This window comes from Oryctolagus cuniculus, chromosome 15 (genome assembly GCF_964237555.1).
Source record: "Oryctolagus cuniculus chromosome 15, mOryCun1.1, whole genome shotgun sequence".
Lineage (NCBI taxonomy): Eukaryota > Metazoa > Chordata > Mammalia > Lagomorpha > Leporidae > Oryctolagus > Oryctolagus cuniculus.
Window position 1 is genome coordinate 64,196,483 of NC_091446.1, and position 24,700 is coordinate 64,221,182.

At 45.6% G+C, this 24,700-nt stretch overlaps 2 protein-coding genes across 17 annotated transcripts in view; one reads left to right on the plus strand and one right to left on the minus strand.

Annotated features, from left to right (window-relative positions):
- P4HA1 (prolyl 4-hydroxylase subunit alpha 1) overlaps positions 1-6,527 on the minus strand; it is a 104,136-nt gene extending 97,609 nt beyond the window's left edge. For both annotated transcript variants that reach the window (XM_002718425.5, XM_002718426.5), the window contains exon 1: positions 6,289-6,527. The gene's annotated coding sequence lies outside the window, so the exon portion shown is untranslated. The remainder of the gene's footprint in view (positions 1-6,288) is intronic.
- The window catches only part of NUDT13 (nudix hydrolase 13), a 39,499-nt gene continuing 20,056 nt past the window's right edge, over positions 5,258-24,700 (plus strand). For 3 of the 15 annotated variants that reach the window (XM_051823781.2, XM_008269973.4, XM_070057850.1), the window contains exons 1-2: positions 21,742-21,881; positions 22,561-22,805. In XM_051823781.2, the coding sequence (XP_051679741.2) occupies positions 22,773-22,805 (33 nt within the window). In that variant the 5' untranslated portion in view covers positions 21,742-21,881; positions 22,561-22,772. Of the gene's footprint in view, positions 5,909-21,472; positions 21,635-21,735; positions 21,882-22,560; positions 23,042-24,700 lie in introns of those variants that run through there. The other 12 variants (XM_070057856.1, XM_051823779.2, XM_070057852.1 and 9 more) reach the window with 7 other exon arrangements.

Genomic DNA, 24,700 nt, shown 5'->3' on the forward strand with positions numbered 1-24,700 from the left:
AAAAAAAAGATATTTATTTTGGTGCAGAAAGCTTTTCAAATCCATGCAGTTTCTACTTAATACTTTTATAAACTTTTTAAAATAAAGGATTCTCATGTTAATAGTTTGCTGATGCATTTTTAACATCTGAAAGGCAGAAAGAGCTCTAATCCACCAAACGCCTGTAACAACGTCAGCCAGATGAAGCTGGGAGCTGGGAATTTAATCCAGGTCTCTCATATTAGCGGCAAGGACCTAACCACCCTAGCCATCACCTGCTTCCCTCACAGGGTACACAGTAACAGGAAGCTGGGATGGGAAGCAGAGTCAAGACTCAAACCCAAGCACTCCAATACAGGAGGCTAGGCTCCTAACTGGCATCTTAAGCACTATGCCTGCCTCTTTCATCAACATTTTTAGGACAATTTAAGTAATAAACTATTTTGAGAGAGACTACTACACTCACATAACTTTTACTAAAGTATATGACAACTGTTCTACTTTATTACTGTACTATCTTATTGTGTCTAATTTATAAATTGAACTGTGTATTAGATATACATGTATAGGGGAAAATATAGTGTATATGTAGTATTCGGTACTGTCTGTGGTTTCATGCATTCATTGGGGGTCCTAGAACGCATTTTTCTCCCTATGGATAAGGTGGGACTAATGTACATTGTTACATTTGATGTTTCAAACAGTGTTCAAAGCATTGTATGACTTGTATTTGCTGACTATTAATTCTTGGGTCTTAATGAAGCTTCAAAAGCAAAGTAATTTTGATTCCTGTAATGGAAACATCAGAAGTATTTCTGTTTAACCTACTCTGCACAGATGAAGAACAAATTCTCCTAAGTAACTTTATTACTCAAATACCATTCCTAATACAAAAGATATTGTATATACTCTTATCTCTGACCACCACCGATTCGGGCCATGGCCTGTTAATACAGAGAATACTCGAAACTGCCCCTTTCCTCCTAATACATAGATTAGAGCTCTAAGGCCTATGTTACTTTATCTAACTCATCCCTTCCAAGGCTATTCTGCTATCCCACTTCTCTTTATCTTATCTTTCTATCCTTGGATTCTGTTTTTTCTAAACTGGACACACTTAAATGAAACACTAAGCAGAAAGAAGATGGTACCCATTCATTGAAGACAATTAGAGAAGAATGAATCTCTGTACTACAGTTTCAACCAAAATTACCAATATTCACACCATGCATTCAAAGAAAAAGATCAGAAAAAAAAGGAATACTTATTTGTATTAAGTTCAAAAACTGCTATAAAAAAAGAAGAAATTGCTATAATAATCCAAGTTAGAGTCCTTTTGAGTTTTCTAACATTTTATTCAGGTACAATATTTATTTGGCTAGAGGAAAACTAATGAAAGATAACTTCAATTTATACAAATAAGTTTCACTGAGTAGAAACACAAAGTTCTACTAGTTTCATTCTACAGACATCCAGTTTACTTGGTTCATCTCATATATTCATATACTTATACGTACACCTTTATGATTTAGTAAGATTCAAGCTCTCATTGCAAGAGCAATATTATTTAATGCTAAAGACCATAAAACTTATTTTTGTTTACCTTCAATCCTGTTTCACTTCCAGAGTGAAAAGTCAAAGATATATTATAATATATTGGATGGGGGTGGGAAAGCATCCAGTATGATGCACTTTCATTGACTAGACAACTTAGCAATTCAACAACTCTAACAAATTTTAACTTTTGTTAAAATTTTTTTAGCAATGGGGCCGGCGCTGTGGCGCAGTGCGTTGACGCCCTGGCCTGAAGCGCCGGCATCCCATATGGGCGCGGGTTCAAGACCTGGCTGTTCCACTTCCAATCCAGCTCTCTGCTGTGGCCTGGGAAAGCAGTAGAAGATGGCCCAATTCCTTAGGTCCCTGCACACATGTGGGAGACCCAGAAGAGGCTCCTGGCTTCGGATCAGCGCAGCTCTGGCCGTTAGGGCCATCTGGAGAGTGAACTATCAGATGGAAGGCCTGCCTCCCCCCGCCCCTCTCTCTCTCTATCGCTGTAACTCTGACTTGAAAATAAATAAATCTTAAAAAAAAAAATTTTTAGCAAATGTTAGTCATTTAAATATTGAAGCCCAGTGTTATATACCCAGTTCAATTTTCAGAAGCATTAAATAAATGCTGCCTATAATATGGGAGATACCCTTAAATATTACCTTCATATATCTTTTATGTTCTAGTAGTGTCTTTTTGGTTTGGTTTGATCTGAAAGGGATGGACAGAGAGAGAGAGAGAGATCTTCAATACACTGGGTCACTCCGTGATGCCTACAACAGCCAAGGCTAGGCCAGGCCAAAGCCAGGAGCCCAGAACTCAGGCTGGGTCTCCCATGTGTGGCAGCAGACTAAATTCTTAAATTATCACCTACTACCTCCCAGGGTGCGTATTAGCAGAAAGGTGGAATCTGAAGCAAAGCCAGGACCTGTCAGGCACTCTGACATCAGGTGCAGGAATGCCTTAACAACTGTACCATACACCCACTCCTAGTCAGGTTTTTTTTTTTTACGATTTTATTTGAGAGGTAGAGTTACAGACAGTGAGAGGGAGAGACAGACACAAAAGTCTTCCATCCGTTGGTTCACTCCCCAAATGGCCGCAACGGCCAGAGCTGTGCCAATCTGAAGGCAGGAGCCAGGTGCTTCTTCCTGGTCTCCCATGTGGGTAAGGGGCCCAAGCACTGGGGCCATCCTCCACTGCTAACCCAGGCCATAGCAGAGAGCAGGACTGGAAGAGGAGCAGCCAGAACTAGAACCGGAGCCCATATGGGATGCCGGCGCCACAAGTGGAGGATCAACCTACTGCGCCATGCACCAGCCCCCAGTTTTTGTTTTGTTTTGTTTTATTTTTGACAGGCAGAGTGGACAGTGAGAGAGAGAGACAGAGAGAGAAAGGTCTTCCTTTGCCGTTGGTTCACCCTCCAATGGCCGCCGCTGCAGCAGGCGCACCGTGCTGATCCGATGGCAGGAGCCAGGAGCCAGGTGCTTTTCCTGGTCTCCCATGGGGTGCAGGGCCCAAGCACCTGGGCCATCCTCCACTGCACTCCCTGGCCATAGCAGAGAGCTGGCCTGGAAGAGGGGCAACCGGGACAGAATCCGGTGCCCCGACCGGGACTAGAACCCGGTGTGCCGGCGCCGCTAGGCGGAGGATTAGCCTATTGAGCCACGGCGCCGGCTGTTTTTTTGTTTTTTAAAAGAGTTCATGGGTGAGACTAGCAGCAGGAAATGGTATATAAAATTCTATGTAGGGGGGCTGGCACGGTGGCATAGCAGGTAAAGCTGGCATCCCATATGGGCGCCAGTTCGAGTCCCAGCTGCTCCACTTCCAATCCAGCTCTCTGCCATGACCTGGGAAAGCAGATGGCCCAAGTTCTCGGGCCCCTACACCCACAAGGGAGACCTGGAGGAGGCTCCTGGCTTTGGATCAGCACAGCTCTGGCCGACCCAGCCATCACGGCTAAGTGAGGAGTGAACCAGTCGATAGAAGTCAGTCAGTCAGTCTCTCTCTCTCTCTCTCTCTCTCTCTCTCTCTGCTTCTCCTACTCTGTGTAACTCTTTCAAATAAATAAATAAATCTTTAAAAAAAAATTCCACGTGGGGCCAACACTGTGGCACAGTAGGTTAATCCTCTGTCTGTGGCACTGGTATCCCATATGGGCGCCGGTTCAAGTCCTGGCTGCTCCTCTTCCAGTCCAGCTCTCTGCTGTGGCCCGGGAAGGCAGTGGAGGGTGGCCCAAGTACTTGGGCCCTGTACCCGGATAGGAGACCAGGAGAAGCACCTGGCTCCTGGCTTCGGATCGGCGCAGCGCGCCAGCCGTAGCAACCATTTGTGGGGTGAACCAATGGAAGGAAGACCTTTCTCTGTGTCTCTAACTCTGCCTGTCAAAAAAAAAAAAAAATACTCCACGTAGGTGTTCATATTTGCATCTTCTGACCTAGGTCCACACCTTCCATCAAAATCTTAAAGGACTTCATAATCTCCAAATAGGCAGAAAACTACTAATGTATTTTACAGACCTAAGAGAAGTGGAAAATTAATTGCTAAGTAAAATAAGGTATTCCTTCCACAAAAATGAAAACTCACAAGCCTTCTGGTTTTCCCAACTCTTGTTGTGTGCCTGAAATAAAAGCAGGAGTTTGAACTCATTTGCCCAGTGAAAGACACTGCCTGTCACCACATAACTCTCTCTGCAGTAATAAAAAAGGTTAATTATCTCTTTACCAAAAAGCCAAGATTCACTTGCAACAACCTGGAATAGCTAGGTGATATAAAACTTTTTTTCAATGGTCTTGCACCGTCTAAACTTTTTTGCAATAAAAGTTGTATACATTTTTCACCTACATGACCTCATGTTCCAAGACACAAAATGGCCAAAGTAATTATTCTCTTACTATAGTCCTTGCTTTCTTTCAGAATTTCACAATAATTCATGTTCAAGATGTCAATGGTAACAGCATTATTTATCTCAAAAAGACAAAGTAATTCTATCCCTAGTCTGTCCGTGTAAATCTAAGAATTTGCCACCAGCTATCAAAGACACTGGCAGAACTTACTGGACAATGTTCCAAAAACCAGCACTGACATGACTTTTTAAAGTAAGTGAGAAAATTTACCCTTTCCACAAAAAGAGAAAGGTAGGATTCAAAGTTCTTAGGATTCTGGAATTATACATCAACAGGATAAAAGCCAAAGTTAAAGAAAAAAAAAAATCAGACTGTTTATTCACATTTCAAATCAAGGCAAAACATATTCAAAATTGTTCACTTTCAGCTTCTTGAATATTTTCTGCTTAAAGTATCCATTTTCTCCAAAGGAGCGTGATTAAAAATTCCTTTAAAATGTTTTTCAAGCTAACTTCCAATGTTCCTGCTATGCAGACTGAATTTTTCATCTGATTATTTTAGGAAAAGAGTAGCCTCATTCATAAGTTACCATTAAACCTAAAAGGGGAAACACGTTTCTTTCCAGAACCTTAGGGGGAAAAAAATGAGGAAAGTTGATGAAAGAACACTAGTGCCACGTCTTTTCCCCTCCCCCACTCACGTAGTGGCTATTGCATCCCTACAGAGCGCATTCCAAAGGAAAGTCCAAGAGCCACAGCTCTCGGAGAAACAGTTAAGTGGAAATTGGCAAGTTCTCTGGCTTTTCAGATCAGTTCCTAAAAGGGGATCTAGCTGCTGCTTCATCACTTTCTTTAAAAAACAAAAAGGAAAGAAAGGGGTAAAAGGGGGGGGGGGGGGCGTGCAAACACTCCGAGAGTCTTCCACTTTACCCAGAACACCCACACATGTGAGCGTCTACAAACGGAATCTATATTTAATAGATTTGATTTTTCTTTTTTTTTTTTTTTTTAAGGCGAAATGCTCTCCTTTTGATCGTTCCTTCCTCCCGCTTGAAACATACATCTGGGAGGCTGATCACGTAATCCAACTCAGAATTCCTCCACAGCCCGTGGAATTTGTTTGCACTCTGAAAACCTCTAGATCCTCCGCGTAGCGATCAAAGCGGAGGGCAGCGAGGAGAGCCCAGAGAGGCAAGCTCGTGCGCCTTCACGGAGATTTATGGGGAAGAAGAGGAAGCAGCCCAGCTTCGCCGACTGGGTGATCTGACAGCCGGCTTCCTCCGCGGGGACAACTCGGCACCCCGGGCTACGTCTGGCGGCTGAGGCGGCGCCGCCGCGCGCAACAGATAGAGGAGTTCAGCGAGAACTTTCTGGGGAGGTCCACTAGCCCGACCCGACCGACTGTTCCACTGGGCAGAAACGCCGGGAGCGCTTACAATCTGCTCTTCACTGCCACATGCTAACCATCTGCAGCCGTGGCGGCCAGAAGCCCACGCCCCGCCCTCGCGTTCCCCTCAGCTGTGTAGCGAGGACCAGGTAAGGAGGGAGCTTGAGAGAAAAAAAAAAAAAATCAACAGGGTGATTCCACCCCGGGAAGAACATTCAAGAAAGTCCTGGTCCCCGGGGCGGGGACAGCGGCTGCTGCAGCCGCCGCGGTCGGAAGCGGGACGGGGGCGGAGGTGGGAAGGGGAGCGTGGGAGAGGGCAGCCGGGCCTGGGGGGCGCGGGGCGCGGGGCGACTTGCCAAGCCTCCAGACGGCGAGGTACCGCGGCTGCTGCGGTGGACGGGAGAGCCCTCGCCCCCCGAGCCCGCCCTCCAGCACGGGGAGACACCGGACCGCCGCAGCCGCCCGTGCGAGCACCACGGCTGCCCGCGGGCCTCCGTTCTCAGCCTCCAAGGTCGAAAGAGCACCTCACCTGGAACGTGGGACGGGACGACGGCACGCTCCTCAGGTCCCTGTCGCCTGCCCCCGGGGCCGGCTACCTACACCCTGCCCTCAGTCCGCTGGCGGCGCGACTGGGCAGCAGAGGGAGCCAGTTAGCCCTTTTATAACCTCCAGGCCGCGACGGCAGCGCCGGGGAGGAGGCGTCCGCTGCCCTCGCTACGTGAGGCCGATCACACCCGCGCCCCGGCGACTGCGCAGGCGCCCGTCCCCGCCCTCCCGCCCGCCCCCACCCGTGGCGGGCCCGTGGAGTGTGAGGCCGAGAGGAGGGGCTGGGCCGGGCCGCCGTGGGCCGGGCCGGCAGGCCTGGGCGGCAGCGCGCCTGCGCAAGGCTCACGCCACGCCGCTGTTTCCGTGGTTACCACGGGCTTCCTCGGCTCCTGTTGGTGTAGCGCCCGGGTTTCGGGGTCCGCGTGAGGGCTAGCCAAGACGTTAAAAATGAGGGGAGCGAGGGCGTGTAGAAAGTAAAGCAGAAAGTCATGGTGTTTCGGCTGGCCTGGGCCCAAAGGCTTTTGGCTCTTACTGTCCTCTCACATTGATCAGGGCATCTCATAGCTATGGCGCTCAGTCTCCCACGTTTACGCTCCATCAGCAGAGGGTAGGCTGAAAGCCGCTGAGTCAGATTGTCTGGATTCAGATTTTGGCTCAGTCCTGCTGGGGTTTAACAATCTCTTAATTCAGTTCCATCATGGATAGGAATAACGGACTACCAATGCCGGGGGATTGTTGTGAGAATCAGGTGGTGAAGGTAGGGCTCGGAGCACGTGCCTCACCAGCGCCCAGCAATTCGGTTGGAACGTTCAGGAGTCTCTGTCAGACGCCGAAGGTCGCGTTTGTTCCTAGTCTAGTGGGTCATCAGTATTCCTGAAAGAAGAAGGCCTTACTGTCAGGCAGCAGTGAAGGAGATCCTTTGACCTTGTCGGTGAATGGGGGGGAAACGCTGATATTCGTTAAAAATTGTTTCTTTTTTTTTTTTTTTAAATTTTTTGACAGGCAGAGTGGACAGTGAGAGAGAGACACAGAGAAAGGTCCTCCTTTGCCGTTGGTTCACCCTCCAATGGCCGGCGCACCGCGCTGATCCGATGGCAGGAGCCAGGTACTTATCCTGGTCTCCCATGGGGTGCAGGGCCCAAGCACTTGGGCCATCCTCCACTGCACTCCCTGGCCACAGCAGAGAGCTGGCCTGGAAGAGGGGCAACCGGGAAAGAATCCAGCGCCCCGACCGGGACTAGAACCTGGGGTCCCGGCGCCGCTAGGCAGAGGAATAGCCAAGTGAGCCATGGCGCCGGCAAAAATTGTTTTCTAAACTTATCTGTGTATCCCACAAAGTATAGCAAGAATTAACATGTAACTCTTATCTGGAAGATGGGCTTGACTATAAAAATACAGAATTCGAGGAAAGGTACCTGGGGAGCCCTAGGCGAACCAGAAAGTAGCGATGGTGCTGTCTGAATGGACGGTTCTCGAAGTAGTCCGGGGGCCCACAAGCTCGCGGCTGTTTCGTACTAAGACCGTATTCCCCTTTTCCGCCCCAACACTGCAGTGGGGTATTCCGGAGACTAGGTGTGCTTGGGTGTTGCCATGGACTGAAAATTGAAAACAGCGCATTTGTATGTCTTCTTTCAGGCCGGGCGTTGAAGAGATTTGCAGCAACCTTGCACCACGCTGTTTTTTTTTTTTTTCCCTTGGAAAATATAGTTATTTTCATTTAAAAGTTATTTATGTTAACATGTAACACATTATAATTTTTAAATGAATTAATGACTCAATATTTTCCATATTTAACTCCTGATGCCGTAGATGTTGGTGGACGCGATTCCCGTATTGCAATCCTCAATACTTTCTGGGAGTGTGAAGTGGTCACAGACCCGAGAGTGACTCCAGGCCGCAGGGCAGATTAAGCGAAGCCAACAAGGCTGCAGCTTCAGCGCTCCTTATTTGCACTGCCCCTTTCCTAGGCAGAGGCTCCTGTAAAGCTTGTAAAAGCAGACATTGTACCTGCAGCTTTCAGTCAGCACACACTTCCCTTCTGCGGTGCTTCCTTTTGTCTCATGGTGTTGGCATCTTAAAAATTTAGCTGAAGTTGACTTAAGGATACATTTGGTTTCAGTTTAGTGGAATATATTTTTGTAACCCATAGTCACTTGCATGTGTAGTTAAGATATTGCCAGCTGTCCCAGGGTAAGACTGGTATCTAAGAATATGCCTACCACCCATTGTGCTGACCCACCCAGCACTGTTGAAGCGTAGGTGCAGGGCCAGACCTTTTATAGTTAGCTGAATGCGTCCTGTGTTCCAGCATCAAAAATACGTGGATCAAAGAGGAAAAGCAGGGCTGACATTTAGGGGGCCTGAAGGTTACCTGTGGGAAATTCTTGCAGATGGCGGACATGTAAAAAAATTAAAGTTGTAGCCGGCGCCGTGGCTCAATAGGCTAATCCTCCACCTTGCGGCGCCGGCACACCGGGTTCTAGTCCCGGTTGGGGCGCCGGATTCTGTCCCGGTTGCCCCTCTTCCAGGCCAGCTCTCTGCTATGGCCAGGGAGTGCAGTGGAGGATGGCCCAGGTGCTTGGGCCCTGCACCCCATGGGAGACCAGGAAAAGCACCTGGCTCCTGGCTCCTGCCATCGGATCAGCGCGGTGCGCCGGCTGCAGCGGCGGCCATTGGAGGGTGAACCAGCGGCAAAGGAAGACCTTTCTCTCTCTGTCTCTCTCTCTCACTGTCCACTCTGCCTGTCAAAAAAAAAAAAAAAAAAAAAAAAAAAATTAAAGTTGTAGTGCTTATCAAAACAAGAAAGGCAATTATTTCCTGCCAGAATTTAATAAGAACATCCCCAACAAATGTTATCAGTTTAAAGGAGGTTCATGTGCTGTGAATCCTTTTCAGTAATGTATTAAGCATCCTATTTAGAGAGTATCCAAAATTTACCATAATTCTAAAAATCTGTATGATATTATCAACAGTGAGTTATGGAACTAAAAGAACCTTTTCTAACATATCTCTATGATAATATAAAACTTTAAACAACCATAATAAGAGAAAAAGCTGTTAGCTACCTATCTTCTCCATAGAATTTGTTACAAAATTATTACCATATGAAGAGATAAGCAACATGAAGCCTAGGGGCAGGCATGTGGCACAGTAGGTTAAGCCTCTGCCTGCGATGCACATATCCAATATAAACGCCAGTTCAAGTTCTGGCTGTTCCACTTCTCCCTGCTAATGTACCTGGGAAAGCGGTGTGGATTGACCAAAGTTTCTGGGACCCTGACACCCACGTAGGAGGCCTGGATGGAATTCCACACTACTGGGATCAGTCAGGCAGTTGTGGCCATTTGGGAAGTGAACCAGCAGATAGAAGATCTGTATTTCTCCCTCACTCTCTTCATTTCTAATAAGCAAATCTTTTTAAAAATATGAAGAATAAAAATATGAGGCATGATGATGGCCCAAGTGCTTGGGCCCCTGAACCCACATGGGAGACCCAGAAGAAGCTCCTGGCTCCTGGCTTCGGCCTGGCCCAGCCCCAGACGTTGTAGCAACTTGGGGAGTGGCCAGCCTCTGTCTCTTCCCTTTTCTCTGTAGAGCTACCTTTTAAATAAATAGATAAATCTTTTTTTTTTTTTAAATGAGACTAAAATATGTACAGAAAGAAAACTAATATAGAGGTGTGTCATATAATTAATGAAGATAGTATGTTCTTTTTCTGAATTTAAGATGTTCATGATTGGCCGGCGCCGCGGCTCACTAGGCTAATCCTCTGCCTTGCAGCGCCGGCACACCGGGTTCTAGTCCCGGTTGGGGCGCCGGGTTCTGTCCGGTCGCTCCTCTTCCAATCCAGTTCTCTGCTGTGGCCTGGGAGGGCAGTGGAGGATGGCCCAAGTGCTTGGGCCCTGCACCCGCATGGGAGACCAGGAGGAAGCACCTGGCTCCTGGTTCTGGATCGGCGCAGCGCGCCAGCCAGCCATAGCAGCCATTTGTGGGGTGAACCAACAGAAGGAAGACCTTTCTCTCTGTCTCTCTAACTCTGCCTGTCAAAAAAAAGAAAAAGAAAAGAGGCATATTTTTGGCTCATGGTTTTGGTGAGAGTAAGTCCAAGACTGGGCAACCATATCTGGCAAGGGCTTCATGCCACTTCATAATATGGTGATCAGCATCACATGGCAGAACCATGAGTAAAAGAGAGCGAGAATAAGAGAAAAAGTTCACATGTGGAAAGAGAAAGCAAGAGAACAAGCCAAGAAAGCCAGACTTACTTTATAACAACCTACTCTTGATAGGGCCAGAGCTGTGGCGCAGCGGGTAAAGCTGCTGCCTGCAGTGCCACCATCCCATATGGGCACCAGTTCGAGTCCTGGCTGCTCCACTTCCAATCCAATCTCTGCTATGGCCTGGGAAAACAGTACAAAATGGCCCAAGTCCTTGGGCCCCTGCACCCACATGGGAGACCTGGAAGAAGCTCCTGGCTCCAGGCTTCGGATCGGCGCAGCTCTGGCCGTTGCAGCCAGCTGGGGAGTGAACCAGTGGATAGAAGACATCTCTCTCTCTCTCTCTCTCTGCCTCTCCTTCTCTCTGTGTAACTCTGACTTTCAAATAAATAAATCTAAAAAAAAAAAAAAAAAAAAAAAAAAAACTACTCTTGTCAGCAGTCCAGTCCTCAGGACCTACTCCTCCACTATGGCCCTGAATTCTTTCTGAGGTTGGTGCCCCAGTGACTTCTTCACCACCCACTAGCCCTCCCCTCAGAGGTTCCATCACCTCTTGATGCTGTTGCATGGGGGACCAAACCTCCAGCACGTGAACCTTTGAGAGAAAAACCATATCCAACCCATAGCAATAGTGTTTCTCAGTGTTTTTTTTTACATTTGTCATTTGCTTGCCCAAAACAGGCACTTCATATTAAATCTACATTCAACTCCTGCTCAGTCATAAGGAAAATGGGAGCTACCTGGAAAAGCAGAAACAGAGTAACACAAGGCCCCTCTGAATGACCTCTCTGTAAACCTCTAGTAAATCTCTTTGTCTTGAATCTGGGAAAGGTGAAGGTGTTTATCAATTAATAAATTCATCATGGGATGCAGACTGTGGCACAATGGGTTAAGCCACTGCATGGGATCCCCCATCTCATGTCAGAGTGCCCTGGTTCAAGTCCTGCCTCTGCCACTGATCCAGCTTCCTGCTAATGCACTCCCTAGGAGGCAGATGATGATGGCTCAAGTAGTTGGGTCCCAGCCACCCATGTGGGAGACCAGATGGAGTTCCTGGCTTCCGGCTTCAGCCTAAGCCAGCCCTTACTATGGCAGGCATTTGGAGAGTGCGAGAGCAGATGGAAGGTCTCAGTCTCTCTCTTGCTTGGTTACTCTTTCAAATGCATAAACATTCCAATATAAATATTTGTGAAGAAAATACTCAAAGTTACATCTGAGTATATTCTTAGGAAAAGACTAATTTTTTCTGTAGCTATGGTAACAACAAACAATGACAACTTAACAATGAACAAGCCTCTCTAAAAGGATGGGAGGGCTGGCGCTGTGACGTAATGGGTAGAGCCGCCGCCTACAGTGCCGGCATCCCAGCAGAGAGATGAAAATTATAAAAAGGGGTCAAATACAAATGCCAGGAGGAAAAATTCTATGATATTGAGAAATGAATATTTCTTTTGATGGACCCATGGTGAGAAAAGAAGGTCAAATCATCCAGATGAATACAGAGACAGAAAGAAAAAAGAGGAATGAAAACAGAGTTGAGCATCCAAAATTGTGAAACAATATAAAAAATACTACACATGTGTGGTTGGAGAAATGGTGTATCTGAAAAGAGAATGACAGCATATTTCAAAAATAACAGAAGACATCCAACTACAGGTCCAGGGAATTCTCTACTTTCAAATAAGAGATGGCCTTCCTTATCCAAACAAGCCTGGTTCACATCAGTAATGTGACAGTCTTGGCACAGTAATTTAGAGATGGGCACTTAACCCATCATAATCAATTCATTAAATTCTTTGACCTCAGGAATTGTTTTGTTAGAGACTTACAAGGAGGATTATAACCTAAATTAGTCCAAATAGAGTGAAAATCGACCCTGAGGATAGATGGGTACTCTGCATAGAAACAAGAAAGTAAATGGACATATGATCATCCGGAAGCCATTTCTTTTCCACGAGAAAGACCAATTTGAAGCACATGGAATAGGCTAGCGCTAAGAGGAACTGGTGTCTGAGACCTGAACTACAGTCGGATTTTTTCAATAGGTAACCTCATAAATTCCCTCTGGCTTAAGGGAATAAATAAATTTATAAAATAAATATTTATTTTAAATAAATAATTTTCAGTTTTCTCAAATCACAGATCTTAATTGATGTAGTACCCTAACACCAGTAGTAAGAACCATTTTAGAGGAAGTTCCAACTCAGCTTTCAACTTTTATTTTGCTTTGGAATAAATTTCTAATTTTCAAAGGAAAAGTACCCATTTCCAAAAGAGATGGTGTTGGGGAGAATTCTCCTTTTACTCAGCAACTATAGTAATAAGGAAATTTATTTTAATTATTCACTTCTTCATTTATTCAACAGATATTTACTGAGTACCTACAATGTACCAGGTATTATATTAGGTATTAGAAATGTGCTGGTGAATAGACACAGCTATTTGTTAATTTTGGTTTATGAGAATGTACGAATAGTATGACAGCTGTAACTGACTGTGTTCCTTTCCCATTTTCTGGTATCTTTCTTTAGTGTTGTATCACATTTTGAATATAAATAGTTTGAGTTGTGCATATTAAATATTTTTAAGGTCTATAGTTTGCACAGGAATATCCAACAGCTATTCTATCAAGCATGGAAAATGTTTACAAATTTTTTAAGTATTAATTGAAAACAAGAAGTTACATTTGAGAATAATGCTTCTATTTATAAACAAACAGAATCTGACTTGGCTGTGGGAAAGATTTGTAGAGCTTGGCTGGTCCACGCATTCTTCCACCCAAATGAGCTTGTCAAGTATTCAAACACATCGGGCAAGAATGCCAGCAATCTCAGCTTTATTTGATGAAGCAAGATTTAGAGTTTAGGACCTGGAGTTCATTCAGTCACAGAATTACAGAATTTGGTAAGAAGAATAACTCAGACTGAAGGAGCAATGACAGAATCAGTGAACTCAGACTGTAGTGTACCATTAAGAGTCCATCTTTAAGTTTTTTTTTTTTTTTAAGATTTATTTTTTTGAAAGAATTAGAGAGAAGAGGAGAGAGAGAGAGAGAGGTTTTCCATCTGTTTATTCAGTCCCCAAATAGCCAAAATGGTTGGAGTTGAACCAGACCGAAGCCAGTAGACAAGAGATTCTTACGGGTCCCACATGTGGGTGCAGGGACCCAAGTACTTGGGCCGTTGTCTGCTGCTTTCCCAGATGCATGGGCAGGGAGCTGGTTTCAAAGTGGAGCAGCTAGGACTTGAACCAGCATTGATGCCAGCATCACAGGCAGTGGCTTTACCCGTTATGCCACAATGCCACCTCCTACCTTTAAAGTTTTAAAAAGTTTTATTGATTTTATTTTATATGAGAGAGAGAGAGAGACACCATCTATTCTATCTGCTGATTCGTTTCCTAAATGCCTGCAACAGCCAGGGCTGGACCAAACCTGGAAGGCAATCCAGGTCTCCCACAGGGTGGCAGGGACCAAGTACCTGAAGCCATCATGTGCTGCCTCCTAGGGTGTGCATTACTAAAAAGCTGGATCAGAAACAGAGCCAGGACTCAAGTCAAGAATCTTCCATCCACTGGTTCACTCCCCAAATGGTCCCAACTGGGAGGGCTGGGCCAGGCTGAAGCAAGGATGGGTGCAGGGTCCCCAGGATTTGGGCCATCTTCTGCTGTTTTCCCATGCATGTCAGCAGGGAGCTGGTTTGGAAGTGGAGCAGCTGGGACTCGAACAGGCACCAATATGGGATGCTGGCACTGCAGGCAGTGGCTGTAACCTCTATGCCACAGCACCAGCCCCTAACTTTAACTTTTATGCTAAAATTTCTTCATGTACCAAAAGGCTACGATAACATTTGCAATATAAATCACACAAAGATATTATGAAAACTCAGCTGAGATGGATATTTTGAAAGTTCTTCAAAAGGATGAAGTACCATATTAATAGGAGTAATCATCATTGTGTGCTGTATGATATGGAGTTGCATAGATTTTTGTTGTGTTGCTTTTTTAAAAGAAGATTTATTTCTTCATTTGAAAGGCAGAGTTATGGAGAGAGAGGTCAATACACACACACAGAGATCTTCCATCTGCTGGTTCACTCCCCAGATGGCCATAATGGCCAAGGTTGGGCCAGGCCTAAGCCAGGAGCCAGGAGCTTCTTCCAGGTCTTCCACATGGGTGCAGGGGCCCAACTACTTGTGCTATCTTCTTCTGCTTTCCCAGGTACATTAGCAGGGAGCCAGATGAGAAGTGGAGCAGTCAGGACATGAACCAGTGCCCATACAGGATGCTGGTGTTGCAGGCAGTGACTTTACCTGCCACACCACAGCACTGGCTCCTTTTTTGTCGCTTTAAAATCATAGAATCAAACAAGAGGACTTTTAGACCTACTTGAACAAATTTGAAAAAAATGCAAAGTGGAAATTATTAGAACTAGTTTTTCGAGGAAAAAGTGTAAATAGGAAAGATATTTATAGCATCTATAATCAGTCCATGGTTAATGTTAGTTCTCAGTCTTGAAGTGAAATAATACTACTTTATGTTCAGTACTAACTTAAGAGCCACAGTAGGGGACTGGCGCTGTGGCATAGCAGGTAAAGCCACTGCTTGCAGTGCCAGCATCCCATATGGGCACCAGTTCGCGTCCTGGCTGCTCCACTTCCAATCCAGCTCTCTGCTATGGCCTGGGAAAGCAGAAGATGGCCCAAGTCCTTGGGTCCCTGCACCCACATGGGAGTCCCAGAAGAAGCTCCTGGCTCCTGGCTTCGGATCAATGCAGCTCTGGCCGTGAAGTGAATCAGCGGTGGGAAGACCTCTCTCTCTCTCTCTCTGCCTTTGCCTCTCAAATAAATAAATAAATACATACATAAATAAATAATAAAATAAAGTATATGTTAAAAAAAAGCCACAGTGGTAGAATGATTGCATATCTATACCTGTGTAATAAAAAAAATATAACCTTGTGGGGCTGGGGCTGTGTCATAGTGGGTTAAGCTATCGCCTGCAGCACCAGCATCCCATACTGCACCTGTTCAAGTACTGGCTGCTCCACTTCCAATCCAGCTCCCTGTTAATGTGGCTGGAAAAGCAGCAGAGGGTGGCCCAAGTCCTTGGGTCCTTGATACTCATTCCCTGACCTGGGTAAAATCTCCTGGCTCCTGGCTTCTTCCTGGCCCAGCCCTGGCTTTTCATTTGGGCAATGAACCAGTGAATGGAAGATCAATCTCTCTCTCTCTCTTTCTCTCTCTCTCTCTCTCTCTGTCTCTCTCTCTCTCTCCCCACTCCTTCTCTGTAACTCTGCCTTTCACATAAATAAAATAAACCTCAATTTTAAAACTTTAACCTTGCTCAAGAAGAGATCTGGCCTTTCCTTGTGGTTTCTTGGAGGTAACCTGCTGCCCGATGGCAGTGTCTTTGTTTGCCCAAGGGCCTTACCTTACACAGGAGTGTCTAACAAAGGGGCTTGGGCTGGTGGATGACCACCATGGAGACAGACCAACGGTTTGATTTAGGATGGAGCTTTGGATGATGCAGCCAAAACTCTGGACACCAAAGCCCTAGCTGAATTTCCCTAGTTGGAAAAACCTTGTTGTCGTCCGTGGATTCTGAGTAGCAACACACCCTGACTCTGTGCAGTGAGAGCAATGGAAGTTCCATATTTAGTTCTTCCCCAGACTCCACCCTAAATGCTTCTTTCCTGGGCTGATTTTATCCTGTATGCCTGCTCTGTAATAAGCTGTAACCATGAGTACATAGCTCTCAGTGGGTTCTGTGAGTCCTTTTATCAGAACTGAAAGTGGTTTTGGAAACTGCTCAGACTAGCAGTTGGTATCAGAAGTAAGAATGCTCTCTGGTGGGGACTCTAGCTCTGTAGTTCACCCGGACTCCTTGCCATACCCTTTTTCGAGTAACTGTATGATACCCTCCCACTATAACTCTAGGTCTGACTATATCATATGCTTTGGTTGCCATACAAGCAGAGAGTTGCATATTTCCACTGTGCTTTTGTCTTCTGCCATCACCACACACACACACACACACACACACACACACACACAATTGAAAACAGGGCTGGCGCTGTGGCACAGTGCGTTAAAGCTCCAGCCTGCCTGCAAAGCTCCGGCCTGCAATGCATGCATCCCATATGGGCACCAGGCAGAGTCCTGGCTGCTCCACTTCTTCTTCTTCTTCTTCTTTTTTTTTTTTTTTTTTTTTTTTTTTTTTTTTTTTTTTTGACAGGCAGAGTGGACAGTGAGAGAGAGAGACAGAGAGAAAGGTCTTCCTTTGCCGTTGGTTCACCCTCCAATGGCCGCCGCGGCCGGCGCGCTGCGGCCGGCGCACCGCGTTGATCCGATGGCAGGAGCCAGGAGCCAGGTGCTTTTCCTGGTCTCCCTTGGGGTGCAGGGCCCAAGCACCTGGGCCATCCTCCACTGCACTCCCTGGCCACAGCAGAGGGCTGGCCTGGAAGAGGGGCAACCGGGACAGAATCCGGCGCCCCGACCGGGACTAGAACCCGGTGTGCCGGCGCCGCTAGGCGGAGGATTAGCCTAGTGAGCCACGGCGCCAGCCTTTTTTTTTTTTTTTTTTTGACAGGCAGAGTGGATGAACAGTGAGAGAGACAGAGAGAAAGGTCTTCCTTTTGCCGTTGGTTCACCCTCCAATGGCCGCTGCGGCCGGCGCACCACGCTGATCCGATGGCAGGAGCCAGGTACTTATCCTGGTCTCCCATGGGGTGCAGGACCCAAGCACTTGGGCCATCCTCCACTGCACTCCCTGGCACAGCAGAGAGCTGGCCTGAAAGAGGGGCAACCAGGAAAGAATCCGGCGCCCCGACCAGGACTAGAACCTGGTGTGCTGGCGCCGCAAGGCAGAGGATTAGCCTAGTGAGCCTCGGCGCTGGCCTTGCTCCACTTCTGATCTTGTTCCTTGCTAATGTGCCTGGGAAAGCAGCAGAGGATGGCCCAAGTGCTTGGGCCCCTGCACCCAGAGAGGAGACCCAGAAGCTCCTGGATCCTGGCTTCAGCCTGGCCCAGCCCTGATGTTGCAGCCATTTGGGGAGTGAACCAGCAGATGGAAGACTTCTCTCTCTGTTTCTACCTCTGTAACTCTGCCTTTCAAATAAAAAAAATTTTTTAATTGAAATCTATGCACAGTTTCTCATAATACACATTTTCATGAACTTTTCAGACACCTCATATGCATGGGTTTCAAAAATTTTTCACCAAGAGGCCAGCTCTGTGGTATAGCAGGTAAAGCTGCTGCCTTTGGTGCTGGCATCCCATATGGGTGCGGTTCAAGTCCTAGCTGCTCCACTTCCGATCTAGCTCTCTGCTTTTGTCCTTAGAAAAGCAGTGGAGGGTGACCCAACTACTTAGGCCCCTGCACCTATGTGGGAGACCTGGAAGAAACTCCTGGCCCCTGGCTTTGAACCTGTCCAGCTGTGGTTGTTGTGGCCATTTGGGGATCGAATCAGCAGATCTCTCTCTCTCTCTCTAACTCTACCTTGCAAAAAAAAAAATAAATAAATGATTTTTAAAAGTTGTGCCAAAATAAACTTCTCTCTTAATTCCATTTTTCAGAAACCTTTTGACATACCCTCAGATTTCCTGTTGCACCTGAAGACAATATCCAACTGAAAGCCTACATACAGAATGAATTTTCAGTTTATGTGCACGCTTGCTACATATTCCACACATCTAATGACCATTCCTGTAACTAGAGACCGAGTAAATGGGCCGAGTAAACACTCACTTGTGCTCACACACGTACGGGCACAACTACCGCTGGATGGCAGAAACAACAACATTCACCATTAAATCCCCACGTCCAGCGTGTGCCTCGCACAGATAGCTTTGCCATAAGTATCTGTTTAATGAGTGAATAAATACATATTTTTAAATACACTGAACACCAATTTTACCACCAAGAGGCCAGGCTGGGACTCAGTGGCTTGAAGCTCAATTTGTACCCTAAAAGGAGTGTTAATATATTATATAATTAAGCAATTTCTATTACCTCAAAGCTAAGCATTTCTGAGGAAAGACAATTTTTACTTCCTTACCTAAAAATAATTGTGGCTATAAATACCATATTTTTGTGTTTACTAACCATGCAGTATAATTGCTTAATACCATTAATGATTTGGTTGAATATTTTTAACAACTTTATTGAGTTGAAATAACATGCAAATCACCCATTTAAAGTATGCAATTTAATGATCTTTAGTAGGTTCACAGAATTGTGCAACCATTAGCACAATCAATTTTAAAATATTTTCATTACTCTAAAGAGAGAAAGAGGGGCCAGCAAGGTAGCAAAGCCAGTAAAGCTGTTGCCTGTAGTGCCAGCATCCCATATGGGTGCTGCTTTGAGTCCCGGCTGCTCCGCTTCTGACCTAGCTCTCTGCTGTGGCCTGGGAAAGCAGTAGAAGATGGCCCAGGTCTTTGGGCCCCTGCACCCACGTGGGAAACCCAGAAGAAGCTCCTGGCTCCTGGCTTCGGATCAACTCCAGCTATCGTGGCCATCAGGGGGAGAACCAGAGGATGGAAGACCTCCCTCTCTCTCTTTCTCTGCCTCTCTATAACTTCCAAATAAATAAATAATTCTTGAGAGAGAGAGAGAGAGAAATCTCTTTCCCAAAAGAAGTTAACTCCACATTTTCTCCAAAATGTTCCCCACCCTCACCTCTGACCAAGCACTGACCCACCTTTTTGCCACATAGATTTGCCTATTCTGAACATTTCATATAAACGTAATTGTATCCCTAGATGCATTTCATATAAATTGCTCCTAACCTTAGGCAACCATTAATCAACTTTGTCTCTATATGTTTGTCTATTCTGAACATTTTATATAAATGCAATAGGTGCTCTTATTTAACCAGAGCGTTTCACTTAGCATATCGTTTTCAAGATTCACCCATGATTAGCAATATACACCATTACTTCACTCCTTTTCATTGCTGAATAAAATACCACCATTTGGCTATATCACATTTTGCTTATCCATTTATCAGAGAAGGATTTTGTTCCTACTTTTTGGCTATTTTGAACAATGCTGCTATGAAAATTCACATACAAATTTCTCTTATTTATTTATTTATTTATTTATTTTTGACAGGCAGAGTGGACAGTGAGAGAGAGACAGAGAGAAAGGTCTTCCTTTTACCGTTGGTTCACCCTCCAATGGCCGCTGCGGCCGGCGCACCGCGCTGATCTGAAGCCAGGAGCCAGGTGCTTCTCCTGGTCTCCCATGGGGTGCAGGGCCCAAGGACTTGGGCCATCCTCCACTGCACTCCCTGGCCACAGCAGAGAGCTGGCCTGGAAGAGGGGCAACCGGGACAGAATCCGGCGCCCCGACCAGGACTAGAACCCAGGTGCCGACGCTGCAGGTGGAGGATTAGCCTATTGAGCCGTGGCGCCGGCCCAGCCTCCATTTTTTCATCTGTCAAATGTAAATAATAATACATAACTCACAGAATGTGAAGATTAATGATAAAATTGAGACACCTAGCATAGTGCCTGGAGCACAGTAAACCCTGTCTTAGCTATTAGTATTATAGCACTAAGACAATTCCTCAAAATTAAATATTTTGATTTTTAGTAGTGGTTAGAGACCAACATCTCCCTGAAGCAGGCTTCCCCATCTCTTTGGGTTTCATTAATTTTGTATCTTGCTTCTCTCAAGTTTTCTGTTTTCTTGCAGATGATGAATCAAGCTGATAAAAAGCTTCAGTTTCTGTCTCAGTGGGAGAGGTCCAAAAAAAAGGGCTGGCCAACTCTGCACGTCTGCCCTTCCTTCCCTCGTAATCCAGTGCATACCAGCACAGACAGGATTTCATAACCCTTGTCCCCTACAGCCCAACCTCCACACAGAGGGTTTTTTGTAAAAATTCTAAGTCACATCATTCACTGTCCTGATCAAACTCTTTGTGACATCTCTCTCAGAATAAAAGCCAAACGCAGTACAATGGCTTTATAAGAATTTTAAGCCTTGTAAGGGCCTATGTGGTCTGATGTCTGGGTACTGTTTGACACAAGCTCTACTTGCCATACCCTGTCCTAGTCTTTCCTCAAAACTGCAGGCATATTCTTGCCCTGAGGCCCTTCATGTGCTCATTTGCTTCTGTCTAAAAATCTCTTCCTCTAGATACCCACATGGCTTCCTCCATCACCTCCTTCAGAAGCTGAATAGCCTAACAAAATCATCCCTCCACTTAATTTTATTTTCTCCCTAGCACTTGAAACCACATTCATGTGTTTGTTTTCTCCCATAGAATATAAGATACACGAAGACAGAGATTTTAATGGTTTGCTCCCTGCTGTATCCTGTGCCTTTAACACAGGATAACATTGCTTTCGGTCCCATAGAATGCTAGTTTCCTGCTTGATCATGGATTCTCCCATAAAACTCAAACGTATCTAGACAAAGTCCTAACCTTCAGATGTTTAGGAAATGTCTGAGCTGGTTTTACAGCGGGTAGATGGAAACAGAACTAGGAACACAGAAAGGTTATCCGCCTTGCGGTGCCGGCACACCGGGTTCTAGTCCCGGTCGGGGCGCCGGATTCTGTCCCGGTTGCCCCTCTTCCAGGCCAGCTCTCTGCTGTGGCCAGGGAGTGCAGTGGAGGATGGCCCAAGTGCTTGGGCCCTGCACCCCATGGGAGACCAGGCGAAGCACCTGGCTCCTGCCATCGGATCAGCGCAGTGCGCCGGCTGCAGCGCGCCGGCCGCGGCCATTGGAGGGTGAACCAACGGCAAAAGGAAGACCTTTCTCTCTGTCTCTCTCTCACTGTCCACTCTGCCTGTCAAAAATAAATAAAAAAAAAATTTAAAAAAAAAAAAGGTATTTGCTTCCCAGCCCCATAATATATACCTTTTGTTTTGAAGGTAGGTTTAATGGCTATCATTTTGTTATTTAAAAATGAATCTCATATTCCTCTGCTTTCTCCAACAGCACGGTAGTTCTCTTGGTAACAAGATCGTAGGTTAGAAGATCATGCTTTTGATAGCCACAACTTTGCAGCTGGAGGATACAGCAGCACGCTGGGAGTTGAATTACAATTCCCGGAGTTCATATCCAGGAGGATTCTGGAGAGAACCAGGCTGGTTGGTTTGTGTATGTATATCTATATAAAAAGCAGAACTAGCTGTTGCAACTGCTGTTAGCTTTGGAGGGTTTAGCAGCGGGCATTGAGAAGTAAACTACATTTCCCATAGTGCACCTGCAGGAGAATTCTGGGAAGTGTGGCAGAAGCAGCAAGAATTCCTCCAGGAAAGGGAAGCTGTTTGAACTTGAACGTTTGGAATTTCCTGACTTCTGCTGATTCTTGAGGCCTAGGAAGGTGCCCCCAAAAGATTCCAGAGTGAGTACAGCGAAACAGAAACTTTTCTGATTCTCCGTGGAGAACGGCTTTTCCAGGGCAGCGCAGTCGCGCTGTATAGTTCGTGGCTTAGTCTCTGAGACCCGGGCAATGGCCACAGCTTGCCTTAGGGAGCTCTCTCTGTAACCGCAGCTGAGTATTTTCTGACACCACTTTGGAGAGATGTTTAAAACTGGAACTGCCTGACTTCTCACGCTGTGCCTTGATTTTTGAATAAAGGGAAGAAAAAGAATTCTTCCAGAAGCCGGGCACACACCGCTCAGCAAGTCCTGCTGGGTGTTTCCCAGCCGTCTCCAGGGGTGCACACTGCCTGTGCCCACTCCGTCCTCACAGAGGCCTCTCCCAAGCCCCACCGGGCCTCCTCCACGTGCACGCAGGCACGAAGAGACGAGACTGGCTTCTGTCTTGCTGCTGTGCTTTTTAAATTAATCTTCCTTCTGGGAAGATGAACAGAATGAGAAGCACGTGTGAATCATTTATTACAGACGTTTCAGAGAAAAACGGTTCATCTTAAGGACCTTGCCCCATCATTTGATAGTTTTTAGTAAAATAAACATGAGATGAATTATTATACTTAAATGTAATGTTATTAATATATAACATTAACTCATCTAAATATGTCTAAATGAAATGTTATCATGTTACCTTTCCTCTCTATTAGCCTTTGCACTTTAAAACAGAACTTGAAGAGCTCTGTGCCCACCAGCTCCTGAGTCAGCAGGCCCTGGTAATCCCTGCGGCTTAGGTGGATACAGTACCAGAGATGGGGCAAAGCGAGAGGGCCAGCGCAGCGAGCCACACGCCTCCTCCGTAGTCATAACTACAGCCACACAGTTCCTGCAGTTCCCAGGCTCCAAGAAATATGCCAAAGGGATGGATTCACTGCCTTGGCTCGCAGGGAATGTGGTGAGGTGTTTATGTGAACGGTGCCCCAGAAACAGGCTCACTGAGCACTGGGCCCAGGAACTCGCGTCTTACCATACTTTCTTTCATCTTCAAAGAAGCGTGTACACATGGTTAAACGTTTTTCCAGTTCAGAAATGAATAAAGTACCTAAGTGAATAAGCCTTAAGTATAGAAATGAATGAAGTAAAAAATCACAAAGCTCCTTTTCAGTTCTGGTCTCCGTCCCAGCCCCCTAAGTGAGTTGCTGTTGGCAGTGTGGTGTGTGCTTCCAGTCACTTGAAAGATAGCAACAAGTACGCGTCTCACTGATGTGTACTTGGACGTGTGTGTGCGTGTGTGTGTGCCTTTCTTTGTGAATTAATGAGCTCATGGTAGCCAATCAAATATCATTTGCTTTTTTGTTCCTCCAGCTTAATTAAAGTACCATTGACAAATGAAAGCTGTATCTCTTTACGGTGTTGAAGATGATGTTTTGATACATGTGTATATTATGAAATGTAAATAAGCTAATTAACATATTAATATCCTCACAAACTTAGCTTTTTTTGTGGTTAGGACATTTAAGATCTTTTCTCTTAGTAATTTTCAAGTACTCAGTATGATATTATTGTTATATTTTTATTATTCTCACCACTAATTGTCATCTGCCACTCAGCAGATCCCTGCAAACATTCATCCTGAGACTTTGCACCCTTTGACCCACACCCCCCTTGCTTTTCTTACTTAATATATTCTGAATATCTTTCCCTTTTACTACAAATATACTTTTGGCTGTTATGTCATTGTTTATTTCTTGTTAACAGCTGTTTATTGTTCCATTTATCATAATTTTTGATTAACATTCTTATTACATATCTTTTCCTTCCTAGGATAAATTCCTAGATATGGGAAGAGCTCCTTACTTAACATTTAATCTCCCAAAATATTGTACCTTCCCCCAAGTTATGTAAGAGCCAGAAGTATTAACTTTAAATATATTTATTACAGAACATCATATAGGCCCTCGGGTTATTAAAACTAGGAATTATACTTTAATGCTCTCTCAAAGAATGCTTTGCAACCCAAATATCGCATACTGCCTGTGTGAAGTTAGTTATTTGTTTTCTGTCTTCTGCTGCAGTTCTTGAGGGTAGGGAATTTCATTCTGCACATTTTTGGGCTCCTTACGGAAACTTGCATAAAGTCAGTACTTAGTAAGTACTTTGTTGAATCTCATTTGCTAAATATATTTCACCCTTGGCTAGGACATAGGTTGTAGCCAAAACTATCCAAGGATTAGTCATCAGTGACTCATAATTATGCAACCAAGAAGTAGGACTGAACTTTCGCTCTTCCCTGATGGTTTTGTGTCACAGCTTGCTTCCCCTGGGAATACAGTCGTGGGGGGCTGCTATTTAGCTGGACTGGTTTTCTAATTTTTTCAATTGACGTCCTTGACTTTTTTACTGAGACTGTAAAAGGAACTTTTTATAGGGAAGGAAATTCTTAACTGATTTATAATTTAAAAAGAACTATTTTCTGCCAGATAGATTCTTCAGATACCAGATTTTTTTCCTTTCCCAATGTACTCCCCCAAAAAACCCAGAAAGTGTCTTGGGCCCATGTGCCTTTCCATGATTTCAGCGTTTTCTTGTCTGCAGGATTCCCCTTACTTCGCTCCCAGGGCCCCGTTTTTGTGGCTGCACTGCTCTGGAGATCACACGGGCCTGTGACGTATCAGCCAGGGTAACCCCAGCTGCTGCAGCACGTGACACTCAAAACGCCAGTGGCTTCCTATGCAGGACGTTTATTTCCCATGCACAAATGGTCCACTGCAGCGGTCTCAGGTTTGTGGGCGGCTTTTCTCCATGTAAATGGCTGAAGGATCCAGCTGCCGCACCTAATGGCTCTGCCTT